General features: G+C 31.7%; 1 protein-coding gene across 3 annotated transcripts in view; it reads left to right on the top strand.

The window, feature by feature from the left end:
- LOC129228048 (rho GTPase-activating protein 45-like) overlaps nt 1-17697 on the top strand; it is a 190887-nt gene extending 173190 nt beyond the window's left edge. For all 3 annotated transcript variants that reach the window (XM_054862681.1, XM_054862682.1, XM_054862683.1), the window contains 7 exons: nt 725-852; nt 2546-2626; nt 3561-3733; nt 7291-7494; nt 8043-8843; nt 14653-14752; nt 17085-17697. In XM_054862681.1, the coding sequence (XP_054718656.1) occupies nt 725-852; nt 2546-2626; nt 3561-3733; nt 7291-7494; nt 8043-8843; nt 14653-14752; nt 17085-17481 (1884 nt within the window). In that variant the 3' untranslated portion in view covers nt 17482-17697. The remainder of the gene's footprint in view (nt 1-724; nt 853-2545; nt 2627-3560; nt 3734-7290; nt 7495-8042; nt 8844-14652; nt 14753-17084) is intronic.
- Nucleotides 17698-27964: the final 10267 nt, after the last annotated feature.

The following is a 27964-nucleotide window of genomic DNA, read 5'->3' as shown; positions in this document are numbered from 1 at the left end:
ATGGAATTTGGAGAGCATGAAATTGGTGATCAATATTTATTGTTCTGCTTAACATTTGCAACTTTTACCTTTTAAGGTCCAAATAATTAATAGTAAAGAGTGTTTTTTCCCCAATTAAACAAACTCAATCACTTTGCTCTTATTTCAGTGAAATGATTTTTTTTATTTCTCGTTATTTTAATTAATTTTTTTCTCCCTGTGATGAAACTATTAGTATAGTCATGTTATTTTTCTAATATCAGTGTTCATTTGTTTGTAATGCTGTAGATTCATACAGGAAAAACACAGGAAATTTTCCCCCCAGAATTCAGTGGCAACCCCTGTTAAGTTGACAGTTAATTTTATAGTGCTTACTTTCATTTATATTCATCCTGAAATAATTAAATATAGAACAAATTTAAAAAAAAAAAAACTTCTTGCTTTATTTTAAATTTGTACCATTTAGAAGTTTAAGAACTTTATAACAATTCAGTTGCTCTATGTTTATTACTATTAAAAAGAATGGTTCTGTAACTTTTTATGATTACAAGAGTACATGTTAATTATCAAGTATTCATTTATTTTCCCTTTTTTTTTTTTGCCCTTGAATATTTGATAGTTAGCATTTCATGTTCCAAAATATTCCGACCTATTTTAAGTTCTCTTAAAGCACAATACAAAACTATTTGTATCATATTGATTCAGGTTTAAAACTCTAATAGTTTTTTCACTGAATTTGTTTTAGAACTATCCTGCTCAGAAAGATGCAAACATTGCTTCCCATGGAGCAGTTGATGATTTACGCAAGCTTGTACAGCGCCTTCCATCTGTTCATCACTCCACTCTAGCTTGTCTGATGCATCACTTACACAGGTAGTACTTTAAAACCTATTTCAATTGGTATTTATCAATTTATTTCAAAACATGTAGTTTTTTCTTCAATCCATTAACAAATGCATATTATAAATGACAGAAATGATGTTGATGAAGCAAAAATGTTCAAATAATTTTGCATACACATATTTTTTGGGGGGAAAGGATTTTTTTTTTCTTTTCAGAAAAATATTTGGGCCTTTAATATTAATCAGCAGTTACACACAAACTGCACAAAGTGTTAAAAGGAAAAACAGGGGTAATTGTGCAAGAAGATAATCTAGATTTCTAGAATTTTCACAAAAGCTTTGGGGTATTCAATCTTTTATGTGCCTACTTTCACTATTTCTATTTGGAATGAATTCAGTAATTAATGTAGTTCTTTAGCTTGGCTCTTTCTTTTTAAATCAATGGTTTTACAGGTGAAATGTAGATGAGCTTTTAGCAAGGCATTTTTATGATTTTTCTTTAAGAATGGAAAGGGAAGGAAAATTAGTTATTATACCTTGGCAATTTTCAACTCTGGTCACAATCGCCTCCTGAGAAGCTTTTGCTTTTTCTCTTTATGATATTTGTTTAGTATCAAAGATCAAAATTTCTATCTATTGAAAACAAGGATTCTTGTCACCTTAAAACACATTTCCAAAATAAGGAATAAATCTATCTTTATATAGAGTAAAATTTTCTGATTGAATTCAGAACTGCGGCATTTTGTAGAAAATGTACAGTGAAATCTCGTTACAACGAATACTAATACAACGAAATTTCCGTTTTAACGAAATGAATTTTTTGTCCCAATGTAATTGCTGTTATATTGCTTGAATTCCATTACAACGAAATTCTCGTTTATCCCTTGAAGTTCATTGTAACAGGATTTCACTGTAGTATATGCAATGCAAGATGTTTTTCTGAAAGAAAATTAAGGAATATAAATGTACCACCAGAAGGTTGTCACCTGGGGTGGAGCCCCCCATCCCCCAAGTGACACTACTGATTACATTATTTATGACATCTAATGAAAGTGAAGCAATGCTGCATCACTTTTATTATTTTTTTAATTGAAATATTTTGAAAGTTTTTAAAGCTATTCTAACGTTTTTTGAATTGTTAACAAACTTTTCAGTGTTAAAATCATTCCGTTTTTGAAATTAAATCTTCATTACTTCACAGAATGATTCAAATTAATTACTTACTCTATAAATATTAAAATTATAAAACTAAACCAGTAAATTTGATAAATATTGAATTATTTATCACATTTACAGTTAATTGGCGATTATGAATAATCACTGGTAATTATATACATTCACCAGTTATCACCTTCACTGTAACATATGCATGGAAATATATACATTATAAAGTACATTGTCATGTTACTATACAATGTTATTTCAACTCTAATGTAAGATTTACTTCATATTGAAAGAGTTTGAATTTAATATTAATACAAATTGTGTTTTCAGGTTTTTTTTTTTTTTTTTGTAAATAAGTATTTATTTTATTCTTATTGGAAATTATTAATTTCTTACTCTAGCATCACGTTTTGAATGTACTTTAAAAAAGTAATTCTAATGAAATATTTTGTTTAATCTTGTGCTATATTGTGTTGCAATTAAGGATGTTTGTTTACTATTTAGTAATGTATGGGATCTGAAAATATTAATAAGACTGCATGAATATTCATCATTTTCAGGGTTTCGGAACACTCCGACCACAACAATATGCCTCCAAGTAATTTGGGTATTGTGTTTGGTCCTACTCTGTTACGAACAAGGTAATAAATATTTTCTCTCTCTTGTTGTAGTTAGAAATTTTTTTTTTAATGTTAAGCCTAATTTACCCTTCCCCCACAATATTTTTGTTACTGCATGTTTGAACTGATTGAATAAATAAATTGCTTTTGAGTTATAATGTACAATCATGTCTCGACTTACATGAGGGATGCATTTCAAAACCCCTTGCGTAAGTTGAAATTTCGCGTTGTGAAAACAGGTATGTATATGACTTTTTAGTAACTATACCCAATTACTTAAGGCATTTGTAAACATCTCTCAAACTGTTTTAAACCATTTCTTAATTCTATAATACCATTTCTCACATAAAAAAGTGAATTTTTACTGTATTTTATTTTAAAAAAACTATTTTTTAACATAAAATATTGTTATGATGCACAAAACAATGATCAATGGGAGAAAGAGACATAAAATGAAACAGCACGGTATGTACTGTATGAGGTAATAATAAAATGCAGCACTTTAACAGTAGTATACAGTATATACAGTAATTATATTTGTAACTTAAAATATGAAAAGGATGATTTTTGCTGCTCTATCAGATTGTTATTAGTCTTCTCCAACATCACATGCATGTCAGGAAACTCATGAAAAGAAGAGGAAGAACAAGTAAAATTGATTGAAAATATTCTGTTCAAAATTTTTATCTATATTCAAGGATTGTTAGAAAAGTATCTTAGCTTTTTTACCAAAGAAAATAACGGCAACTTTAGAGCATTGAAAACCTAATAACAATGAAACTGACTTTGGTTGAAAGAGTTTGGGATGACTAATACTCTACTGTATTATCTTTCAAACGAAATAAGTGAAAGAGCTTTTGTAAAGACAGTAAAGTGTCTTTTTATCTTTTTTGATGAAACCATTTTTATAGTAGGTGCTTTTAAAAAACAAGTCTAATATAAATTTATCTTGTAGTGAAGGCAGTGCTTCCTTGAGCTCCTTGGTTGATACAGTTCATCAAACTCGAGTCATAGAATTATTGATAACACATGCTTATGATATTTTTGGTCCTTGTGCCAAATTATCTTCTAGTCAAAAAGATGAATCTTGTTTATACAAAGGGAAAGCAAAGTCAGTTAGGTACAGAGGTAAGAATTGTTTTTTCCTCCACTTTTTGTTTTGCATTGGATTTAGTTATAAAAGAATTTGAATGTCCAGATCATAAGTTACAGAAACATTGAATGATCTAAGCTACAGTTGATTTCTGTATGAAAATGTATATAAAATGTTACCAATGTAAATGTATATTAGATATTTTATTATTAAAATCAAAATATAGTCAACTGTCAATACCTCAAAGTTGCAAGAGACCGGCTCAAAGCTTTTGAGTTATCCAAAGATCGAGATATCGGAAGTTCCCTTTCCAGCTTTTTCAAGAATGTTTTTTTTTTTTAACAGAAATTGTGTATGTTAGATAGACTAACGATCATAGTTAGGAATAAAAAGAGTTATTAGTACAAAGTACAGTAAAAAAAATTCACTGAGAATAAATTTTACACTAACATACTTATTTAAAAAGAGGAAGTTATCTTTGTCTGCTAACAATTGTTTTCTTTATCGGACTTGCATCCAGGGCTGCGGAGTCGGAAGGAAAATGGCCGACTCCGACCCCGACTCCGACTCCTGGATTTTGAAACGCCCGACTCCAACTCCGACTCCGGATTTATTTTATTTTTTTAATTGTATTTTTTCAACTCCCTCTCTCCCTTCAGGGGAAGGGGGGAACCTCTAAACAGAGATTTAAATATTAATTCCGTTTTATGAAAATTTCGCATTTTGTTTTTTATTGTAAACCTAAGACGCATACAACGTTAGAAATTCAATTTAAAAATCAAATTTTCCAATAGTTACGAGTTAAAAAGTGAGATGACTTAAAAATCCCTTTTAAAAAATTTGAAAAGGATTATCTGTAATTTTCCCCCGTTTATTGTTTGACAAATTGATATTGATCAAATCGTGTGCTTTCAATTTTTGAAAGCTGTAACTTGAGAGAGAAAAAGCTTTTTTTCTAAATCCAAGTTCTTGAGAGGGGGTGGTTGCCCCGGGTGACACCCATCTGGTAGATGACACCAAAAGTCAATTTCAGAGTTTATAAAAAAATATAAATATTTTAATTCTGAAAATTTTCGTGAATATATTTTGAATTATATTTCATCAATAAAATTTCAGCGAAAATAGGGCACATATACGTCAGGAGCTAATTTTACACAAAATGCGGGGGTATACAAATTTATACAAATAGCTTTTACTATACCTATATTTCTTCTTAGCTAAATTTTTAATTTAAATTTTATTGGCTGCTTTAAAATTAACCTTAATATGAAGATTTTAATATTAACTGCAATTATTGAGTGTTGTAATCAAGAAATCATTTACACTTATTTTGTTCCATACTTTTTAGTGAGAACCAAGCTTATAGAAAAAGTCTTAATAAAGAAAAAAAAACGAGATTATTTCATCGGATCTTTTGGATTCGTGCTTTCGCGCCATAACTTTTTTGAATTTGCCGATCACCCTTAAACGTTTCAACCTTAGCTACGGGCGTCGACTTACTAATCTGTAACGTTTCTTTTACTATTTTATAACTGAGATAGAACAAAACACTATATTTCTATTTTTATTTGAAAGTGATTAATTGAAAATGTTAGGCAACAAAATCGTTTGCTGACAGTTGATATTAGTTAAGTTCAAAAGCAAGCAAACTAGGGACGGCTACAGAAAGTTCGGTAAGCACTCAAGCTAGCTGATTGTCATAACTGCTGTTATTTTCTCATTAGTATCTTTTTATACATGTAATGGAACCAATTTGTAGTCAGTTTTTAAAAAATGCAAGGAGAATTAGTGAAAAGGAAAGAAAATAAGAAGCCTGGAGTCGGAGTCGGTATGTTTTTGAGCAACTCCGACTCCGACTCCTTTAAACCAAAATCTATCCGACTCCGACTCTTCGACTCCGACTCCGACTCCGACTCCACAGCCCTGCTTGCATCATTCAGTTTGTTCCCAAATTGACTTTCTGTTTCAAGCTAAGGTATTCAAATTTTTGTTTTGACACAAGGTTTAAGCTGAGTGAAAAATTCTTTAGCAGAAAAGCTAAAATTAGAGAAGTCTTTAACAAAATTCTAAAATTCTGCATTGACATCTTTGAAGAAATAAATGCACAGTAGGTAATATTTTTTAAAAATTTGAAGTCAGAAATTCAGAATTGTTCTTAGTATTGAAGGAGCAAACTTTTTTTTAAACCCCAATAATGCATCTATTGGGGGGCATAATGCCCATTAAGATGAAATATTGTTGAACTTAATAGCAGTTTATACATGTGTTAGCTAAGATTTATAAGTAAGATTAAGTTCAATATCGCCATGCTTGCTTCCTCTCTTGGATTTTGCACCTTTTCCCCCCCCCCCTTCTTTTTCTTATTATATTGGAACAAAAAAGCAAAAATGCCTTGTTTCATTTTCGCAATTTGGAGAGTATTTTCGCATTTTTCGCAAAATGCAATCGTAACGGAAGCCTGTTTTGAGATCATTCCAAGTAAACAATACACAACCAAATCCCAATCTCGAAGTCTGGAATCTAGATTAGAAATGGCTAAGCAGGGTTTCCATATTTTCAGGATAGCAAAAAACCAAAATGCTGAGAAAATAGCTGGAGATAATACAAGGTTGCCCACAATTTCTCTTGACTACATTACTTTCAAACATGATTTTGTCATAAAAGCACAATTATTTATGTCGTCCAGAAAAAAAGGCTATTTTCTCAAATTTTGACAAAATTTAAAATTGCCAAAAGTAGCCAGCTGCTACTCAGTTTTAGATTGCTAGATGTAGCAAAATGTAGCCCAACTTTTCACTTTATCCAAAAATACTGTACCAATTCCTCATCAACGTCTGGAGGAAGGAGACACGGTGCTGATGCTTGGGTTGCAAAATCTGGGGGGGGGGGGGGATACTGTTAAGTTGCCATTATAGTATTTTGTGAATGAATTCCTATCTCATGCAAACCGATAAAGTAAAGCCCTGTGTAAAAGGCAGAAGGAAAAAAATGTATGGTTTTTTGCTGGATTTTCGTGCATGAAATGAAAACAAAACTTTCAAAAGAGCTGCGACTTAAAAGTTGTTACCTTCAATTTATAGAGACAACTTAGCATTGGAAAACACTGATAATTTTAGGACCCAATGAAAACTTAGAGGTAAAGGAATATTCTAGTTAAAGACTTTGAGTAATCGAGAGTTGACTGTGTTTATATTGTTTAAGACACACTGATACCTTGAAATGAATGGTTTTACAAATTGGCAGTTGTCTTGAGGGATAGGGAGTTTCAACACTCCAAATTAGAAGTTTTTAAGAGACAACATCTTTTTCAAAAGTATTAAACTTAAGTACTGCCTCAATGGTGTGGGATTTGGAGAATATTGATCAAGAAATGTTTGGTACAGTGTATGTTTATCTTCAAACACTTTTATGCAATCAAACTAAATGTTTTGAAATTCGTTTTTTAAAAACCACACTAGTCTATTCTTTCCCCATAAACTCTTTTGCAATGAAAAGTTTGTAACATTAATTTTTGGTGTTAGGATTATAGTTTTTATTTTTGGAATTTATTCTTACTACTTATGTTTTAGTAATAACTTTCTTGGTTTTATAGCAGGAGCAAAACAGTCATTAAGTCGCACTGTATCTGGTTCAAGCCAGGCAAGTGATCTTGAAGAACATCATTGCTCAGAATCTGATCACCGCAGGGATGGGTTAGTTGACTTGGATGACTATTCTATACCAGAATTTCTACAGACAATCAAAAATCAAGAATTCGACTCATCTCATCAAAGCTCTGACGTTACACATTCTTCAGGTATTAACAACATTTTCGCAATTTATTAGAGTATAGAATTTTCAACTATGCATGTTTGAAATGGTTGTTTCTTTTATTAACTGCTTACTCTCGTGGTTTAATCCATTTTAACAAAATCTTAGCTACAAAACAAATCTTAGCTGTTTTTGCTTAATGTGAATATTAGACGAGTTCTAGTGATTCAAGTGGGATTGAGTTATCATGCCTGAAACATTTTCATTTTGATTTTAAAAGGTTTTATGCTTTTTCAAAATATTTGATTTTTGCTGATTTGTGTGAAATAAATAAGAATTCGGATGACTTCAGTGTCCTTAGAGTTTTTTTCAACTTGAAATAAAATTCCTTTAGTACATCAAAATACTTATAATTTTTAACTCAATTGATTTCATATGTGAAATCTTATTTTTCTTCCATAAAGAAAAGAAAAGGGTGGGGGAAGTGTTCATTTCATTGTATTTAACACTTAACAATGTTTTCTGTCAGGAAAATCTTATGCAGTACTTTGTCCTTCAAAATTATGCGATTTTTATCTACCATATTTGTTGCAGATGATCTTCTATATTCAAATCTACTGTCAGATGATGATTTTCCGGAAATATCACTTTCTGATGATTCTGTTTTCAAAAAGTCTCTTCAGCAATACAGTTTACACCAGTACTCTGACACAAAACCTAATGGTGAGATAAAACAAGGACAGACTACAGTTCACATGAAAGTTCAAGATACAAGAGCTTCTCTTTCTTCCTCCCCTGCTGTTTCAGAAGCAAGTCATTGCAGTTCTCTTTTAAGGTCAACAGATGATGAATCCATTTCTGATGCAGCTTGGAGAGAAGGTGCTTTCCCTGTTCCACCACCCAGAAAAAATGCCCCCGCTAATCTTCAGCTAAACCAGAGCTTCTTGCATGGATCATTAGAGCAGAAACAAGGCCCATCTTCCATGTCTGAATCTTCGGGTGTGTCATCAGCTGCCTCAACTAGTCCCACTGGGGCAATTGATACTGGTCAGGGGGATTCCAACAACCTTTATACCTCCACTGCCATTGTCACTTTGGCTGGGCAAAAGAGTCCATCTCAAGGTTCCAGAGCTTCCACTTCCTCGATGACAGCCGAACTTCGCCGCCAATTCTTTGATCTACCTCCACCTCCTCCCACTGGGACACCACCACTTTCGTCCAGGAGCAATGTCCAGTCTGAGATTGTAAAGTGCTCTTCCGAATCTAGCAAAGAAAGTGGGTGTTCTAGTGCATCATCAGCTGACTGTTCTGCTGCGTGCTTGAAAAGTGCGTATTCGGAAGGGATTTGTGAAAGTCCTGGCTGTAAAAGAGATTCAGAATCCTGTTCATGTGAAGGTAAGTTAATGTCTTTGCTCATTGAAATCGGGATTAGATGTATGAAAATGTGAAAAGCAAAAGCTCCAATTGGTGGTATTTCCAACAATTATGATTTGTGGCTGACTAAATCAGACTGAAAAATTAGCTAGAGATGTTTCATGTGTCAGTCTACCTAGAAATTAAATAAAATTTCAAATTTTACCTGAATAATATATGTGTGCATCACATTTGGGGACCAGAGTTATCAGGAAATGTAAAATATATTCAAAAGCAGAAATATTTTAATCAGGGTTGGCAAGGTTTTGGACACTACGGTAAAAACCCTGGTTCTTACCGTCCTGTCCAAAACCCTTGTGTCAAAACTGTCCAAAACTATATTTTTAAAGAAATTGCTGTGTGAGAAAACATCTAAAACAGAATAAAATGTATCAAAGTAATGTTTTATATTGAAATTTTATGCAGCTGATTTTAATCTAGTTTCATAGAAGTTGAATGATTAGTTAAAATTTCAATTTGTATGCATTAGTTTATTATTATTATTATTATTAAATAGTAACAAAAAGTCCCTATGTTTGAATGTCTGCAAATGAAAGCAGGATTTGCAAGGTTTTTACCATCCTGTTCAAAACCCTTTTGTCTGAAAGTGTCCAAAACTGTTTTAAGAAACTAGATTTTGTAAGAAAATATCAAAAACAGAACAAAATGCATCAAAATTATTTTTTTTTTTTTGCTATTTAGTATATTTATTCAGTGTGAACATTCAAGTATAAATATATATGTAACTTATTTATACAGCCGATTTTAATCTAGTTACATAGAAATTAAAATCTTCATTAAAAAATTCAATTTGTATGCAAGAGTTTCTTTTTTCCCCATAAATCAAATTTTTTGACATTTATGCATGTGTGCAAAATATAGTGCAATAATTGACTTAAATGCAATAGATTACAATTTTTTGTAGTTGCAGTGTAGTTACATTGTGTTTAAAATAAGAACTAAAAAAAGAATAGCACAAGTTTTATAATAAAAATGTTTAATCATCAATTTCTTGTTCTTTAATCTATGATTTAAAAAATAATTTTCGTCAAAACATGATCTAAAACTTATTTGCAAAAACCATTTAAAAAGTTTAGCTTTTTTTTTTTTTTGCACTTAAATATTGCATATTTAATAACATTCGTGTGAGTTATAAATGGAACTGAAATGAGTTGTCTTGGTACCTAGTGTTGTGAATTTCCTCTCATAACTCAACCAACTGTTGCTTACGGAAGTTTTTATGTAATAAAGTTATCGGCAATTTTTTAAAACAAAATATTTTTTATATTAACATTAGAGAAAAATATTATCAACTACTCATTAATTAAACCCCAGTAAGGTCTATATTTAATCATTATGAATATTGTAGTAAACACGAATTGATTAGATTACATCCCATATAGCTTTAGCATAGTTTTGGACAGTTTAAGTCAGTTTTGGACGGTAAAAACCACCTGTCCTGTCCTAAACCAGTTTCGGACAGTCCAAAACCCAACCCTGATTTTAATTGCTTTAAAATAATACCTCTTGACACAGTTTTTATTTATTTTTTTTCAATCAGACTGCATAGAGATCACTCTGTAGTACAGTTCGGAAATGTACCATACATAATGCCAAATCTTGAAATATTTATATGGTTTTTCACTGTAAAAATGTAAATAATGAAGTTATCAATTGTTTTTAAGTAATTTGCATTTTTACAGTGAAAAAATATGTATTTAGACTTAAGTTACATATGGCACATGTCACAGCCAAATACAGTGGAATGACCCATAGATAAACTAAAATCGTAATTTTACAAGCATCTCAATGAAGACTCATAAATTAAGGACTGAAAAAATAAGTTTTCCAAAATATTGAATTTTTGAAATGTATTTTAACCTTATTTTACTCATGTGTCCCTGACAGATGCATCTCTACTACACTTTGTCATTAGCTCTATTTATCTTACTAGTCATAAATCAATTCTCAAATAGGTATTTAATTTAAAATAAATTTAACTTAGGTTTCAAAACGCCAGGAAAATCTAATAAGGACAATCAACCATAGAGCAGAGGTTCCCAACCGGTGGTTCGCGAACCCCCAGGGGTTCGCGAGGTGCAGGAAGGGGGTTCGCGAAAATTTCGGTGCAATGGCGGATTTTTCCTAGTTTGGTAAAAAATTATAAAATATTCAATTTGCACACATAGTTACTTTTTTTTTTAATTTGAAAACACGCCAGACTCTTGTATTAAGCTCAAAAAAAAAAAAAAAAAAAACATCTTTCAGCAGTTTTATAATCTTGGTTAAAAAGAAATTTTCTCATTTTTTTTTTCCGATAGACAACAAAAAGAGATATCCTTCCTTCTTTATTGCGAGGCGCCATGCAGAAACGTTGTATTAAGCTGTGGCGGGGGATCACGATGACCTTAAAAAGGCGCCATCGCGTGGAGTCAATCAAACAATATACATAATATACATATGTCGAAAAAAATAAAGAATTCTCAAACAATGCATCATAGGGGTATTATTTCTAATCTGGTTGAAATATAACTCGGGAATTTCCGTCGAATTCAGTCATCGAATAGCAGACACGACAGCAAAAGGCTCCAAACCTAAAATTTATTACTGGATTTTATTCATCTGTTCGTTTTCAAAAATATATAACATCAGCATGCTCATAGTTCTGGGGAAATAGTTGTTAACAGACGTATTTAGAGATATTTTAGAGATGCTTGAAAACAAGTGATTTTGTTTGCAATTGGTTTTGCTACGTGAACTTGCTACTCTGTTTGTGAAGTTATAATCGTGTTGGTAATTTTTATGATTTAATAACTTTCTGATGTTATGGATCGATGGTTGAAAACTGGTGGTTTGGTTGAGCGACAAATGGACAAGCAGTCAATCGATCAACCCTCAACATCAGCAGTAACTTTCGAATCAACACAGGATATTGAAATAGATAGCTGTAATGAACTGCCGCCTCCCCCGACTAAACAGAAAAGTGAACTAGGGGAGAAAAAAGGAAAAAAGCGAAAATATGATAGTGACTATTTACAAATGGGTTTTTATTTTACTGGAGAAGAGTCTGAACCTAGACCGCTTTGTCTCTGCAACGAAGTTCTAGCGAACAGCAGTTTGAAACCGTCACTTCTGAGAAGACACCTCGAAACAAAGCATCCGACACACAAGGACAAACCTATCGAATATTTTAAATGAAAATTGGAATATAATAAAAAGTTTAGCGTCTCTACATTCCTGTTAGAATCCAACGAAGATAGTAAAATGGCCCTTGAAGCTTCATATCGAGTCAGTTATAGAATTGCAAGATCTGGACAGCCACATACAATTGCAGAAAATTTAATTGGACCGTGTGCTAAAGATATTGTTAAGTGTATGCTGGGAGAAAAGTCAGCAAAAAAAATTGACCTGGTTCCGCTATCAAACAACACAGTATTATGCAGAATTACTGATTTGCCAAGTAATGTGGAGAAAGAACTTGTGAATAGAATAAAAGAGAATAATTTTGCGATCCAGCTTGATGAGTCGACTGATGTAGCATACGCTGCAATATTACTTGTCTATGTTAGGTATATTTGTAACGATACAATTAAAGAAGATGTACTATTTGCAAAACCTTTGAAAACCAACACAACTGGAGAAGCAATTTTCGAACTGGTCAACAGTTACTTTGAAGAAAATGGAATAGATTGGTCTTTGTGTGTAAGTGTGTGCACGGATGGTGCAAAATCAATGACAGGAAAATTTGTTAGCTTTGTGGTGTGAGTAAAGAAGATCAACGAGAAAATTGAATGGACTCATTGCTGCATTCATAGACAAGCATTAGCATGTAAGCGTATTCCCGCAGAATTATCCGCTACTTTGAATGATGCGGTAAAAATTGTAAATTTCATAAAATCACGTGCCACAAACTGCCGTCTATTTCACGCGCTTTGTGAGGAATTGAGAAGCCTTCATGTTACTTTACTTCTTCACACAGAAGTTAGATGGCTTTTCCGTGGCAAAATTTTGACACGCTTATTTGAATTGAAGTCAGAAGTCCAAGCATTTTTTGTTGATCGTCCATTTCACTTGTCCACTTGCATATTCGATCCTCTTTGGATGCAAAGGCTTGCATATTTAGCTGACATCTTTTCAAAATTAAATGAATTAAATCTATCCTTGCAAGGTGCAGTTGTTAAAATATTTTCGTTGTATATGATAAAATTGAAGCTATGGTAAAAAAATTGAATTTCTGGATCCAATGCCTGGAAATGGGTGAGTTTTCTTGTTTCACTTCTCTTAGTAGTTTTTTATCAGAAAACTCAATGAAACTTGATGAAAGCGTTAAAAGAAATGTATGTGAACATTTGCAACATCTTGAACTAACTTTTGACGAGTATTTTCCTAATAGGCGCAACGTCCCTCTCTCAAACAACTGGATACGCAATCCTTTTGAAGGAAATCCATGCTTAGAGAACACCCTGACATTACCTGAAAAGGAAATGTTCATCGAGTTATCCTGTGATAATTCATTGAAAACTACCTTTAAAGAGCTCTCGTTAATTGAATTTTGGCTCAATGTAAGAAATGACTATACCGTTTTGCCCAAAAAAGCAATTCGAATTTTATTACCATTTTGTACAACATATCTGCGCAAGAAAGGATTTTCCTCCTATACTTATCTCAAAGATAAATACCGAAGCAGATTGAATGCAGAGCCTGATTTAAGACTCAAACTGTCAGACATTGAACCAAACTTTCAGTTTCTTTGTTCCGTCAAACAGCCACAAATATCGCATTAAGGATTTTTTCCCCAATTTAAAGTATGCTTAAAAAAATAGTTGATTTATAAAACTTCTTGTTTATAATTTTTCTTGTAGATGTAGTTTTAACTTTTTATTAATGTTTGCACTTAATGATATTTTACAATTATATTTTTGTTTATTGCAATCAAATGCTGCAAAAAATGGAAAGCAAACATGCTTTTTTTTTTATTGTTTCTTACATGTTACTAATTTCAACATCAGGGGGTTCGCGAACTTTTTTGCCTGTTCCAAGGGGTTCGCAAAGAGAAAAAGGTTGGGAACCACTGCCATAGAGCAAACAACCATGTCGAAAAGAGGAAAACAAACAAATAGTTAAAATGTTGAAGATTTCCAACGAAACTAAAGTTATACGTGCCATAATATATTTATTTATATATTTTATAACGCACGATATTGCATTTTACCTAGAATGGCTGGAAGTGGTCAAAGTGACCGTTGCTTAAAAGAAACTGTATCTTCTCTAAAAATGTAGGATATAACTTATTTTATGTTAGTTCCAGTATGAATTATAACTTGTTTGTTATATCTTCATTCAATGATAAAAAAGGAACTATTTATTTATTTGTTTTTAACTTATTTAGCTTTCATAGACATCATGCTTTTCTTATTTGTTGTTTGGTACAAATAAAATTATCCAAAAACTACTTGCATCATTTTACATTACTCTTTGGTTTTGGTTCAAGCTACTCTCTTGTATTTGATAGACTGTTAATAATTCTTAATTTCTTTCTGATAACTGTGTATGTGTGTTTTTCCCCCTCTTTCTATTTTTTACTTTTGCATATTTATTAGAAATATTTTTATCTGTTATCATCAGTTTTTAATTTATTCCATGTGTGAAAAATGCATATGTGCATGCAAATTCCAAATGACAATTGTTTAAAATGCTTCTTTTGATTAAAATACTGCATTTGAATGCCTACTTCTTGCACTAATATCCAATAACATCTTAACCATACATACCTCTTCCATTTTGCCTGCAGGAATGCCTGGCCGATTTAGAGGATCTAGTCTTTCCTATGCATCGTCTATGGCTGATGCAATTTCTTCTAATGCTTTACCAGGAAAAGAAGATAGATCAAGGTCAGCTATTTAAATTAAAATTTTTACATTCAAAAAAATTAACAGTATGAATTGAATAAATACCTTCCTGCATAAAAAGTAAAATAATAAATAACAATGTCAAATAGCACAAATTGCAGATTACTGCAGACACCTGTTTTGGCGTGCTTTTGTCAGATGTTTTTTCATTCATAAGCTCATTTCTTTTTCATTGAAAAAGGGGTTCCTCGTAACGCCGGAACACGTGTCTGCAGTAATCTGCAATTTGTGCTATTTGATGTTGTGATTTCTTATTCTATTTAAGTATTTAAATGCTTTTTTTTATAGAAATGATTTATCTTTTGTATTCATATAAAATCTTCCATTTCATTATTGTAATGCAATACCTATGTACAATTTTTAGGAGTGCTTGTGGCCCCAAGAATGCGACTTCAGAAAAGAAACTGAAAACCCTTTAAAGTCCTCTCTCCCTAAAATTTTCAATGCTGCAGTCTTACACTAAACCTAGTGTTGTTCGCTCCCCCCCCCCCCCTGAAAAAAAAGTTTAAAATAAGGAAAATTGGTTTCCAACTACCTTTCTTTTAGCGAATCTTCCCCAAACTCCAAGGTGAATTCCCTCAAATATTTTTCCCTACTATGTCACTGGCTATGCCTCTATGTCACAATATTTATGAAAGAAAGAAGACGTAAGGATCCTCCTTATGAATTGTTGGAGAAGTACCATTTAGAGTGAGATCCAAACCACTAACACATGGATGCCTAAGGGTCAATTCAGAGCTAAAAGGGGTCTATGTCAATAATAGAAAATATGTGGGTACATGAGATTTAACTAGGGGTCCACAAAACTGAATCCCATTTAAGCATGTTAATGCCAAAATTTTATCAGTGTGCATATTTCAAAGCATATAAGTTAGCAATTTTATATTAATTAAATCTATTTCATTAACTTTTGTAAATACCTTCTCATTTTGTTTGCAACTTGTAAAAATTGGAACATATTATATCAGGTCCGAGGACTCTCCCTCGCCATAAAATGTTGAAAACTGAAATGTAACCTCAATGATAGTAAGAGGAATTCATAAAAATAATTCTTAGAATTTTGTCTTAAACTTAAATTTTGCTATTTTCACTTGACATTTTCATGCATTTGGCTCTCCCCTGACTTCTGTAGACTGACTTAAGGGAAGTTTTACCGTGTGTTTCACTGTTTGGAGAATCAGAAGAAAAAAAAGTGGCAAGTGGCCCATAATATGAAAAATATTGTGAACCTCTTGCTAGAACAATAAATAACATTCATGGCCTAGTTGGGATTTGAACCCTAGCTTGGGAACTTCCTCAGTAACATCTTTACAGGATCAAGGTAGTCGATAAGGCAGTGGTCTTGTGGTTGACAGGTCACAGGTTAGTTACGAGGTAGTGGAGGCCAATGATGACTGGTGCATGTAAAAACTGTTATGGTCACAAAGTTTTGCCAGGTCTTAATCCATATCAGTACCTTGGAGATAATGTTAAGATTGGGTGGGTAGTATAGATACAAAAAGGCATATTGCAAAATGTTCGCTTCAGTGGGAAAGCAGGTTTCATTTGGATGTTACAGAACACCTGTGTTCTGCTTGGAACTACAAGAAGCAGATTTTGTTAGCCTATGCAATACACCAGATGCTTTTGGTAAAGTTTCCAATCATATACATTTATAAAATCACTTATTTTCAACCCCGACACAAAGGAAGGGGGGGGTTATAAATCTGACATGTCTGTGTATCTATCTGTTGCATCCAGCGCCCAAATGGATTGACCGGTTTTGGAAAAAAAAATGTTCGAAAGGAGAGTTGATCGAGAATTTTCTTAGCTAGGTTGCGTCTTCAGATGACATTAATTAACAAAGATATTAGTTAAAAACCTCTAAAAGGTTTTCTGCTATTTTTGTTGTTAAAACATATTAAAACCTTTTAAATTTAAGTACCAAAATAAAGAGGTTTTTTTTTCTGCATTTGATAGGATGTGTTTGGAGCATCCATGTTATGTAGAATTCGAATTATAACGCTTTTTTAAAGCAAATTTTAAATACCGCTAAACCCTTATTTACACAATTGGTAATCAAATTCATTATTGGCCAGCAAGAAAATTAAGGGCAATGATTTAAAACTGTTGCCAGTTTATATTTGTTAACAAATAAATTACTTGTAATTCATTTTTAATAGTATGAGGCTTTTAAAAGGATTTTCAATTTTCCGTATTGATTCTGCATTTTCGACTCAGTCGAGGTTTTTTTTTTTTCAATTTTTAATTTAACTCTCTTGTTTTGTCTTCTTCTGCATTTAACTGACAATATTTCTTTCCCCTTATCACACAGTTCATGTGCAGAAGCATTTTACTCCATGAAGCTAGAAGCTTCCACCGGAAGGTTCCAAAATGAAAATGCTTTCAGTACATCTATGGAATCAAGTTACGCGGCCGACTGCCAATCATTCTACACCAAGAATGAGAGATTTGAAAGAATGGAATTAGATGGTCGGAACAGGACAGAAGTGTTATCAATGAGACAGGTAATGCAAAATGCCGATGTGCCTCCTAGAGAGGTTATGGTTCGGGACTTAGAATCTCTGACTTCAAGTTCTGTCATCGGAAGCAAAGGCTACATCGAGGCAACAATGTCAACTGGAAGTTACGCCTCTGATTGTCAAGTAATTGATAGGACAGTTCGGGGCAGTGAAAAGCTATCTCCTAATCGTCAGCCACGTTTTGTTTAGAACCTTTATTGTGCAAAGTTCCCTGTGAAAGTGTAGTTAGAGTGTTGTAAATATTTTACCGTATGCTTGCATACAATTCAGTATTTGTGTAGTAAAAATGCTGCCAATGTGCCAGAGATGCATTATGTGAATACCTCATTTGTACAGCATCAAAAGTCATACCAAAAAATGAACACTTTATTCTGAAAAGTATGAATAAATACTGGAGATAACATATTCTTAGTATATGTTTGTATGTTGTCTGGTGTTTCCTTAATTATTCCATTGATGTTAAGAGATACATCTAGATGAATACACGTAGATTTTAAAGTAAGATCAAAATTGTTATATATTATACTAATTTTATATCTAAGTCAACTAGAGTTTGTGTTCTTTACAACAATTCTGTTTTTGCTTTTTGCTTCAGTTTTTAAACTTTTTGCATCTTACCTTTAACAGGTTATTTGCCGAAAACATGTCGATAAGTGCAGTTGAATTTTTTTCCTTGTTTTTACAGCTAATTTTTACCCCACTAAGTGACAGTTAGAAATCAAATAAAGTTTGTTGTTACATTTTTTACTTTTGAAAATATTTGTAAACCATAATTTTATGTCTGTTACTAACCTCTGTTAAGGTTTTAAATTCATTAAGTTTTGTGTGATTTTTAATTTGTTTATTATTGGCGTTTTTATTGAATAAGCGTTTTTCAAACACCTGCTTACATAAGAGTTTAAGTTTGAATTTAAGGACAAGTTAAATTTTGTTTTGTTGCCAAGTTTCCTCATCAGAGTTGAAATGTTCTTCCCAACATGATGAAAATGTTTTTAGCAGTTTTAAAAGTTAAATTGGTTTTAGATTGGATTATAATGTATAATATTTTAAATTTTATTTTGTATAAAAAGAATTAAAATTTTCTCCTTTACTGCTCGTTTTTAATTGACACTCCACGAAAGGTTCAGGACAAGCATTATTAGTAAGTAGACTACATTTTCCAATGTTTCTTATGAACTTTTTTCAGTGAAAAGCTTGATTTTTACATCAAAAAAATTTTCAAGGAGGAATTTTTTCCCCCATCATTTTCTATATACAATTTTGCCAAAGTAAAGTAACCAGTAGTGTTGATTTTATTTAGGTGTGTGTGTGTGTGTGTGTAAGATCTCGTGAAGTTTTCTATTGTGTATGTTAGGCCAAGAAAGATTTTTAAAAAGATGATTTAAGAGTTCAACGGTTGTAAACATTTTTAATGTAGCAAAATTTTGAGGTTTTTGAGTTCATTTTGTAAATATATATATATATATATATATATATATATATATATATATATATATATATATATATATATATATATATATATATACTTTTTTTCTGCAGCAAATGTAATTTAATTAGAAAATGATTTTCAAAAAAGGCTGGTATGGGCATGCACATCTGTGCAGCTCTTAATTTCTATTTTAAACAGGGGGGGGGGGGCAGGAATCCTGAAACTCTTTGGAAATAAAAAAGTTGTACTTGTGTTTATGCTTAGTTACTGTAATTTTTAAATATTTTGTTAATTATAAAAACAGATTTTTCAAAACATTTGTATGAAGTATAGAAAGTAAAATGTTATGACATAATGTGTGTCATATAATGTAAAAAATACTATGGATATTATTTATGATCAACATATTTACTTATTATTTAACCTTTTAACTGTCATGCTCAAAATAATTTCTGGCACAGCACTGGTGCTCTAAAATAGCACGTTTGAGTATTACTTGAGATATTTTTTTCTTTTTTGAGTGCACCATATTGTTATACTTAAATATATATTAGGAGAAGTTAATTTGTTAAATAGGGGTTTATGTTTATAATGCATGGCATTTTACTTCAATTCATTTATTCGTTTATGAAATAATTACATTATTTTTTTAATTTTTAGAAAATAATGTTTCACTAAGAATGAACTTTACCACTGCTACGCTGAGTAGCAGTCATCTCAAGTTATTACACATGCAGTGGCTACAAGCCTTAAAATTTTTATGCATGCATTTCAAACTATCAATTTTTTTTACTACACATTTTATTTTTGCAATGGAAAAATAATGACAATTTATGTACCCAAATCATTAAAATAACTTGACAATTGAAAGGTTAATGTTTTTTATTATTTTTTTTACGATATTTTTTTTTTCTTTTTGTTTTAATAATGATCTAAAAACGTTTCTATAGAAAAAAAAATACTTTCAAAACGAAATTTAACTTTAAATAATACTTTACTTCAGAATCTCGTTAGATTTTTTTTATTCACATTCAACAAAATATTACCAATTTTGGTTAATTTTTCAAAACATATGATTTCTTGATCAACGAATTATGAACAAAATGGCCTGCAGTTACTGTTACTTTTAAAAATTTGTTTACTTAAAATTTATATCATTTCTCTTTTTAAAAAAAAATCAAAAATAACAAAGATTGAATTCAGTTTTCAGTATTTACATGTTAAAATTCTAATGTTAAATATGCACTTTTAACATTACTTTTCATTTTCCTCAAAATAAATACCAGAATGCAAATGAAAAATAATTGAATTATAAGTTATGAGTAATTTTATGTGAAAGGGGAAAAGTTTTTTTTTTTCCTAAAAAAAAAAATACTCCTGATTTATATGTATATCAAACAAAAGTATTGCAGCCAAAATGCAGTATTAATATATTAAATTTTAATTTGCAATAATTGTACTGCCTCAGTTCATTTTAAGTAAAATTAAGTCCTTATTTTACAAATTTTACACCATCATTATTATGTTTTAAATCATGAGTATATATTTTACTTTACAAAGCAAGTTATACCATACTTTCATTTTAATCTTGATATAAAAGTTCAAAAAAAAAACATCTTTTGCATTACTCACATGGTTCCCACAGATCTTGAAAAACACTTGATCACCCACAAGCTTAACTTGGGCTTCCACGCCTAGAAAAAAAAATTATGCCTCTGAAAACAAAAATGATTTGTCTGATTATTATGTTTAATTTTCATGAAAAAATGGTCAAGTTAAAATTTTTAGAAATTATTATTTTTACTTTATTATTTTGTTTTACATAAAAACTCAAGTGTGGTAGTAAAAATTTGTCCCATTATTATTTATTTTCATTTATTTATTTCTTGTGCGATATGAGTAATAAAGTAAATAAACAGAGCATGTAACATTAAGCAGAAATTCCAAAGTAATCACCATATGCTCTAACCTCATAATTCATTTTTTTTAGCTTAATTTTTTAGTAAAAGTCAGAGAAAGAAGAAAAAAAGCATAAAAAAAAGGCTTAATGTATCTTTAAAATATTGCAAAAACCAAAAAAAGTCAAAAATAAATATTTAAAGATTGAAAAGAAGGGTATTGAGATGGGGAAGAATGTGTTTCCCCCCCTCCCAATAACTTTTGAGTGAATAGTCCAATTCAAACAAATATTTTTTTTTTTTTTTTGTTCAAAAGATCTCGCTGAGGACTCCTCATTCCCATATTTCATTTTTTTATTTGAACAAGTTTTCGTTCATTTCTGAACAGTTCAAAAAAACTTAATATTAGAGCCTGAGGGGAAATTCAAAACAAATATAAATCCCGCACTTATATATATATATATATATATATATATATATATATATATATATATATATATATATATATATATATATATATATATATATATATATATATATATATATATATATATATATATATATATATATAGAAGCGATTTTGCTTCAAACCAACTTTGTAGGAAAAAACTTTTAATGAAGAACGTGTATCGAAAATATCTTTTTGATTTGAACAATTTTCCGTTAATTTTGAACAGTTCAATTCCCTTAACATTAGCACCTACAGGGAATCTGAAAGTCAATATAGACTCGGAACTTAAAGGCGGATTTACTTTAAACAAATTTTGTTTGAAATAGCTCTTGACGACCTACTGCTGACTCCGACTCCTCGACTTCGTAGTTTCGGTAAAGATTTAAACAAGGAGGAAAAATGACTAGACTCCGAGACTTTTGGAAATTTGACTCCGACTCCTTTATTAAAAAATAAGTCCGACTCTGCAAACATTGGCAGTGTTGTGGATGTTAATGGAAAATGATAGATTCCAACTTTGAGTCTGAATTAAAAACTTTCGGCTCCCAAATCAGACTCCGTAGCCATGGTTTTTACTGTGAAAAAATTACTTTTTAATATGATTCCTTTATGTGTCTACATAAAGAAATGCGCAGATTTTTTTTTTTTTTTTCAACAATGAAAATTATACGTTGAAATTTTCTTGTTTTTATTTATTTTTAAAAGTACATTAATTCATTTTGAAAATTATTTTTTGGCAACGGGAAAAACAAACATTTTTTTCCCCTTGGTATAATGTATTAATTTTTGTTGAGCTTATTATTTTTTGTTCTTTCTGAAAGCGATTGAATTTTTTTTTTTTTTAATGGAAAATAATATATTGACTGCTTTGTTAAAAAGGTGTTACTACTTTGTTTGCTCATTTATTTATTTATTTATTTTTTTTTTCACGTATCTTTTTCTTTAGATGAGCAAGGCATATTTTATTTCTGGAAATCAGCTTAAAATTGTAATAAGTTATGTTTGAAATAATTTGGAATTCCAGCTAGTTTTGAGAATATTGATCAGATACTAGAAAGTTGATATTGATGTATAAGGAAAGTAGGCTTGTTTAGTTCTGGATGGAACTTCTTGTCATTATGATGATACGATTATTTTGTCATCTCCCCCCCCCCCTTTTTGTCAGAAGATATGCTGTACAATGAAATTTTATGCTTATATAGTCTGTTTCTAGATGGCGCTGCTGAAACAATACTGATTTCAGTTTTGCCATCTAGGAACTTAATGACTAACTGTGTATGTGTTGCCTATTATAAATACCATTTGTTCATCATTTAAAATTTTTAAAATCATTAATAATTAGGCTGCTCCTCAAGAAGTTTTCAATCTGATTGAAAGTGCTTAGTGTGTATGGGAAAGAGTGGGAACCATGGATATTTCTTTTCGAATGTTGATCCTCATGTGCTAATCTGCAAGTTTGTCAACTTTTATTCAGCTAGCAATAATATTGGTATTCTGTTGTGGTAATCAAAAATAGAATTGTTAGATTATTTATATATGATTAAAATATGTATTTAATTATCACATGTGTTTCATGTGAGAGTTATAATAAAAATTTTTTGCTGAGCATTCTTTGTTAAGTTATTGTCAAAGAAAAAAAAATTTCTTACATATGTATATATGCTTTTCATGTATGCGTGCAATTCTCTAGAAATTAGAGGCATGCAATATCCTTCTTTTTAAGGATCCGTTCATCCGAGGATCGTTCATTCTTTTGACCCATTCTTTGATCTTGTTCATTTGATTGACTTCATTCGTTTACAAATGCTGCAGGTGATCTCTCTTCAAGATATACTCCCGAACTCCCGTACATTCGAAATTGTTCATTAGATCAGTGATATTCTTTTAAGGAAAAACAACTAAAATTACCTAAAAGTAAGAAATTATGCCTATAAAAAAGTAATTTAAAATATTTTATTTAGGTTCATATGTATAAAGCCAATTATATACCAGTAGACGATATATAGCAGAAAAAGTAACAACAAATATATCGGTAGCTCAGCCAGGGTGCCGGATAATTTTAGTTCAAAGAAAGGACTCGCCTGTTTATTAGGGAGCATCAAAATAATCCCATAGTAGCCATGTGAAAATAACCAAAAAAAAAAAAAGCATGCATTAAAATTTTTTAAAAACTGAGTAATATTTCCTATCAAATATTCTCAGGTTTCTGAATGTAAAATTAGAGACTTAGAAGTCGCCAAGCTAGTTAAAGAGGAAGCCAAATTAATATGGATGGCAGTCAGTAGGGATGTTATAGATAGAAGAAAAAAAAAAGTGAGATAGAAGTAATTTTTAGAAATAGTTTTGGCAACCGAAAGCGTGAGAAGGGTTTTAACAGAGGCGTGGGATAGGAAGTGGAAAGTCCAAACATTTTGTTAGTAGCCTAAACAAGTTACATAAAATATTACTAATTGACACATTGGAAAAATGCAAATGAACTACAACGGTTAAAGAAAATTAATGAATAAAGCGGAAAATAAAAATGGTTCGAAATAAATATATACATACTCTGATATGACAAACAAATAACATAACGTTTCGTCGAACTTAGCTCCGTGTGACTTTTACCTGTTCCCAGCAAAAAAAAAAAAAAAAACATTTGCATGGACGCCGCTTTCTTCTGTCAGAAGAAGATAAAGCTGCATTATAGAAGACTCATCGAAAAATGGCTTCCAGGAGTGTTTCCAAAAGTTATATGAACACTCGCAGAAGTACATAGTCCCTCAAGGTAACCCTTTGAAGGTGGATGTGCTTCGGTAATGTGAACTATTCTGGGTAAGGTTTTATGCAGCTTCTCCCCGAGCTTTTGGATCGTACTACGTACAATCTTTATAGGGTGTAGCTATGCTTCTCCTTTTTTTGACTGCTGTATGATGAAAGAGAAAGAACAACAGCCAAAAAAAAAAGAAAAGAAAGGAAGGAAGAAAAACAAAGAGGTTGTTTAATAACCAATTGATTTGTTTGTTTGTTTTTTAATTGAATATTTACTAAGATTTCAGTAATATCGTACTAATGTATGGATTTAGGTACATTAAACATAGTTAAAAAACATTAAATTATGTTGATTAATCATTAAAAAAAATAAGAATAAAACTATGAAACCGTCAACAAATTACGCAATTAAAGTGGAAAGATTGCACGTAGACATTTTTTACTCATCAAATTAAACAAAAAATGTAACAGATAAATTACAATATTAAATCATAATGGGAATATTTTTATACTTATTTAAAATTTATGAATAGAAAAGTTTGCATTTTTCATAAAAGCTGTAACAGTGACATAAATTTTGCTGAAAAAAGAAATAGCTAGTAAAAGAGCGAGGTTCTTAAAGCGCAGCTACAATAAACAAACTCAATATTTACACCAAGTTAATAACTGAATACATATAATACTTGCTCTGATGTTTGCACACATAATATTGAACAATTTGATTGTTTAAACTTTTATGAAGCTTTACAAATAAGTTCAAATTAAACTTTTCAATTTAACAATAATTTTCTGAAATTTAAAAAATTGCATAATAGAAAATCCTTGAAACTTTTCTATTAAAAACGAAAATAACTTATTCATTGATTTTATATAAATACAGAAAAATAGTTACTGACAACAAAAAAAAAAAATCGATCGCTATTAATGATGAAAAGATGACGCATTACGAAATATAGGTGAAACAAGTATGAGAAATATGCAAAATGACATTTCTTGACCAAAATAAATAATTGCTAAATATTTAAGAAATGCTTGAAACCTCGAGAGAGGGTTAGGGGGGGGGGGTCACTCTCTGATTTTGGAGTAATTCACACTTCGGCCCCAACCTCGACTTAAATTTTTTAGTAAAGAACCGCTAAAACCAACGCCTCGGAAGAATTTCTGAATCTATTTCAGCACTTCCGAAGAAAAAATTCAAAAGTCCCTTCGATTTCCGAATTATGTCACCATTCAAAACGTCTTTAATCAATTTCTTACATTAATGCTCTAAATTCTTTCTAAACAATAGATAAAGTTTGAAAGAAAAATCTCTAATTTTATGAATGGTGTTACATTTAAACGACTCAGAAGTACAACTAGAGTTTAATTTCAGAAATTGAGGGAGTAGGAGGAGGAGCACGCAAGTGTTCTCGGAAATTCAAAAAATAGCCGTAAAAAATAGAGTTCAAAATAATCATAAACATTGAGCGGAAAAACCCTTTCAAAACTTGCACCCGAGTTTGTTTTGACGTGCAGTGGCGGATTTAAAATATAGCAAATGTTGCAATTGCGCGAGAGGACCCATAACCATAGGGGCACCGTAGGAGTTACAAAACTGCTTATGATAAATGTTTTACAACTTGTGTGATAGAGAAATAGGGCCCCATAATGTATTTCGACAGGCCTCAAACTTATAACTCCGCCGAAGCGATACAGAAAAGACTGCATTACTGTGATTTATATTACAAATATCGAAAAATTAAAAATTACCGTCGGCTCAACGGGAATCTAAAAAAATGACACAAAAACCGGTTTCGCCATCTCATATTTGTTTCTATAGTCTCCAATTCGGCAATATACCACCAAATGATCGTCAGTCTGAGACGCTATATTAGTTTAGCCACAAAAAATGAGTAAAGAGGCTTTTCAGAATACCCGATCGAAAACAAAAAGGAAAGTGCACAAATGGGAACGTACGAACAACCCACATGCGGAAATTTATCCTTCTACAGCTTAGCATTTGTGAGTTATGACTTATGAGAGATGCATACGTACACAGGGGTGCCCATCCCCCCCAAGCTCAATGGCGCAAATTCCCCCCCAAAAATTTTCTCGCTTTCGAATCGGGTTAAACATAATAGTTTTTAGAGTGTGAAATTTCCAATCAAATTTACGGGAGAGGAGGGGGAGCGCTAACAAATACCATTTGAACTGAAATATTGTTGGATTGTTGATCCGCCTTGTCTTCCCAAATTTTACAGCGTGGACCTTGAGTAAACAAGTTTTGAGTACCCTTGAATTTTGCTACACCTTTTTTTTTTCGAGCGTATGAATAATTACAGGGAGAGTGGATTCAACTTTCTGGCTTAGAATGGAGTCATTACTAGATGTATGCAATATGAATCTTGAAAAGGAAATTTATCGTCACTTAGATAGCGGGTTCGGGGGTTTCTCCCCTGGAAAATTTTCGAAATTGTAGTTTAAAAACCAGTTTTAGAGGATCTCTGATGTTAGGGGGATAAAAGGTTTGAGGGCCCCTTCCCGGTAATTTTTCAATATTGAAACTTTAAAAGCGCAATTGTAGATACTCTAACGTTGTGTTAAGGAGGACTCTCCTTTATTTTCAAAATTATAGTTCTAAAAACGCAGTCTTAGACTATCTGTGGTAATGTTAGAGAAAGAAGAGATCCTAGGGCTCGCACCAGGAAAATTTTCAAAATTAAAGTCTTAAAAACGCTATATTTGGATGGGGGGAAAAAGCAGTTTTCTGAAATTGAAGCTCTAAAATCGCAACTGCAGTCGATCTTTGTGACGTTAAGAAAAAGAGTTTTCGGCAGCTCTCCTGAAATTTTCTCGAAATTGAAGATCTGAAAACCAAATGTAAGACGATTTTTTAATAATGTTGACGAGAGGGGCGGGGGGCGTTCCACTTAAATTTTCAAACTTTTAGCTTTAAAAACGCAGTTTTGATAGATCTTTATATTGTTAGTGGAAGGTGAATTTCGGTGCCTTTAACCCGGCTGTTTTTTGAAATTTATACTGCAAAAACGCAATTCTAGGCTTGTCTTTGATCGTGTGAAAGAAAGAGGGGGGAATCAGGGGCTCTCTCCTATAAATTTTTCAAAATTGCAGTACTAGAAACGCAATTTTAGATGACTCTCATCACTGTCACACGTATTCATGCAGAATTGTGCTACTTCCAGAAAATGCATAAAAAATTGAAAAGTCAAATCGTCGGATCCAGCTTTGAAACGGGCACCAATTCCATGTCGTCTGTGATGTGTTCCCTTCATTGAAAAAGAGACACGGTCATTAAAGTTTGGAAAGGAGTACCAGGGTCGTCGCTAGGTGAAAAAACTTCTGAGGAGGGGGGGGGGGGGTACGCTTTGGTGGGCCCTTAATTGTTTCAAACGCATCCATGTTTTAATGTGCAGAGAGAGAGAAGATTTGGCTTCTGGTTTAGCAGGCAGGGATAGTCATATTACTAGACCTTAGTACTAGGAATATAAGTTTAATCGTAAGGATAATATTCAGTCAGAATTAGGGGGTGTCGGAGGGCTACTTTCCTGCATTATTTCGAAATTGAAGACATAAAAACACAGTTTTAGACTATATTTTAAGTTTGGGAGGAAGGGGAGATGAGGTCCAGGATAGCATCTTCCGATATTTTTCCCAAATTTAAGTTTAAAACACAATCGTACGTTATATTTAATTATGTTCAAAAAAGGGGATCTGGGGCATATCCCCCGAAAATTTTCAAAATTGTTATTTGAAAAACATAGTTTTAGACGATCTGTGGTGATGTTAAGGGAGGAAGAGACTCGGGGTCATCGTTCTATAATTTTTCAAAATGCTAACTCCAAGCACGCATTCCCAATTGTGAATTATTTCTTATTGTGACATGTATAAGGGGGGAGGGGTCCGGGGGTTCTCCGCCGGGAAAAATTTGAAAATTGTAGTTCGAAAAATGCAGTTTTAGACCATCTATGGTGATATTAAGGAAAAGAGATGCGCCCCCCCACCCCCGAACTTTTTTGAAGTTTTGAAGCCTTAAAAACGCGATTGTAGATTTTTTTTTGTTGAAAATTTAGTGCACCGCCAGTTTCTTGAAATTAAAGCTCCGAAGACGTAATTTAATCGAACTTTTGATGAAAAGGAGGAGGG

This window comes from Uloborus diversus, chromosome 8 (assembly GCF_026930045.1).
Source record: "Uloborus diversus isolate 005 chromosome 8, Udiv.v.3.1, whole genome shotgun sequence".
In the NCBI taxonomy this organism is placed as follows: domain Eukaryota; kingdom Metazoa; phylum Arthropoda; class Arachnida; order Araneae; family Uloboridae; genus Uloborus; species Uloborus diversus.
This window is presented reverse-complemented; position numbering and strand designations above follow the sequence as displayed.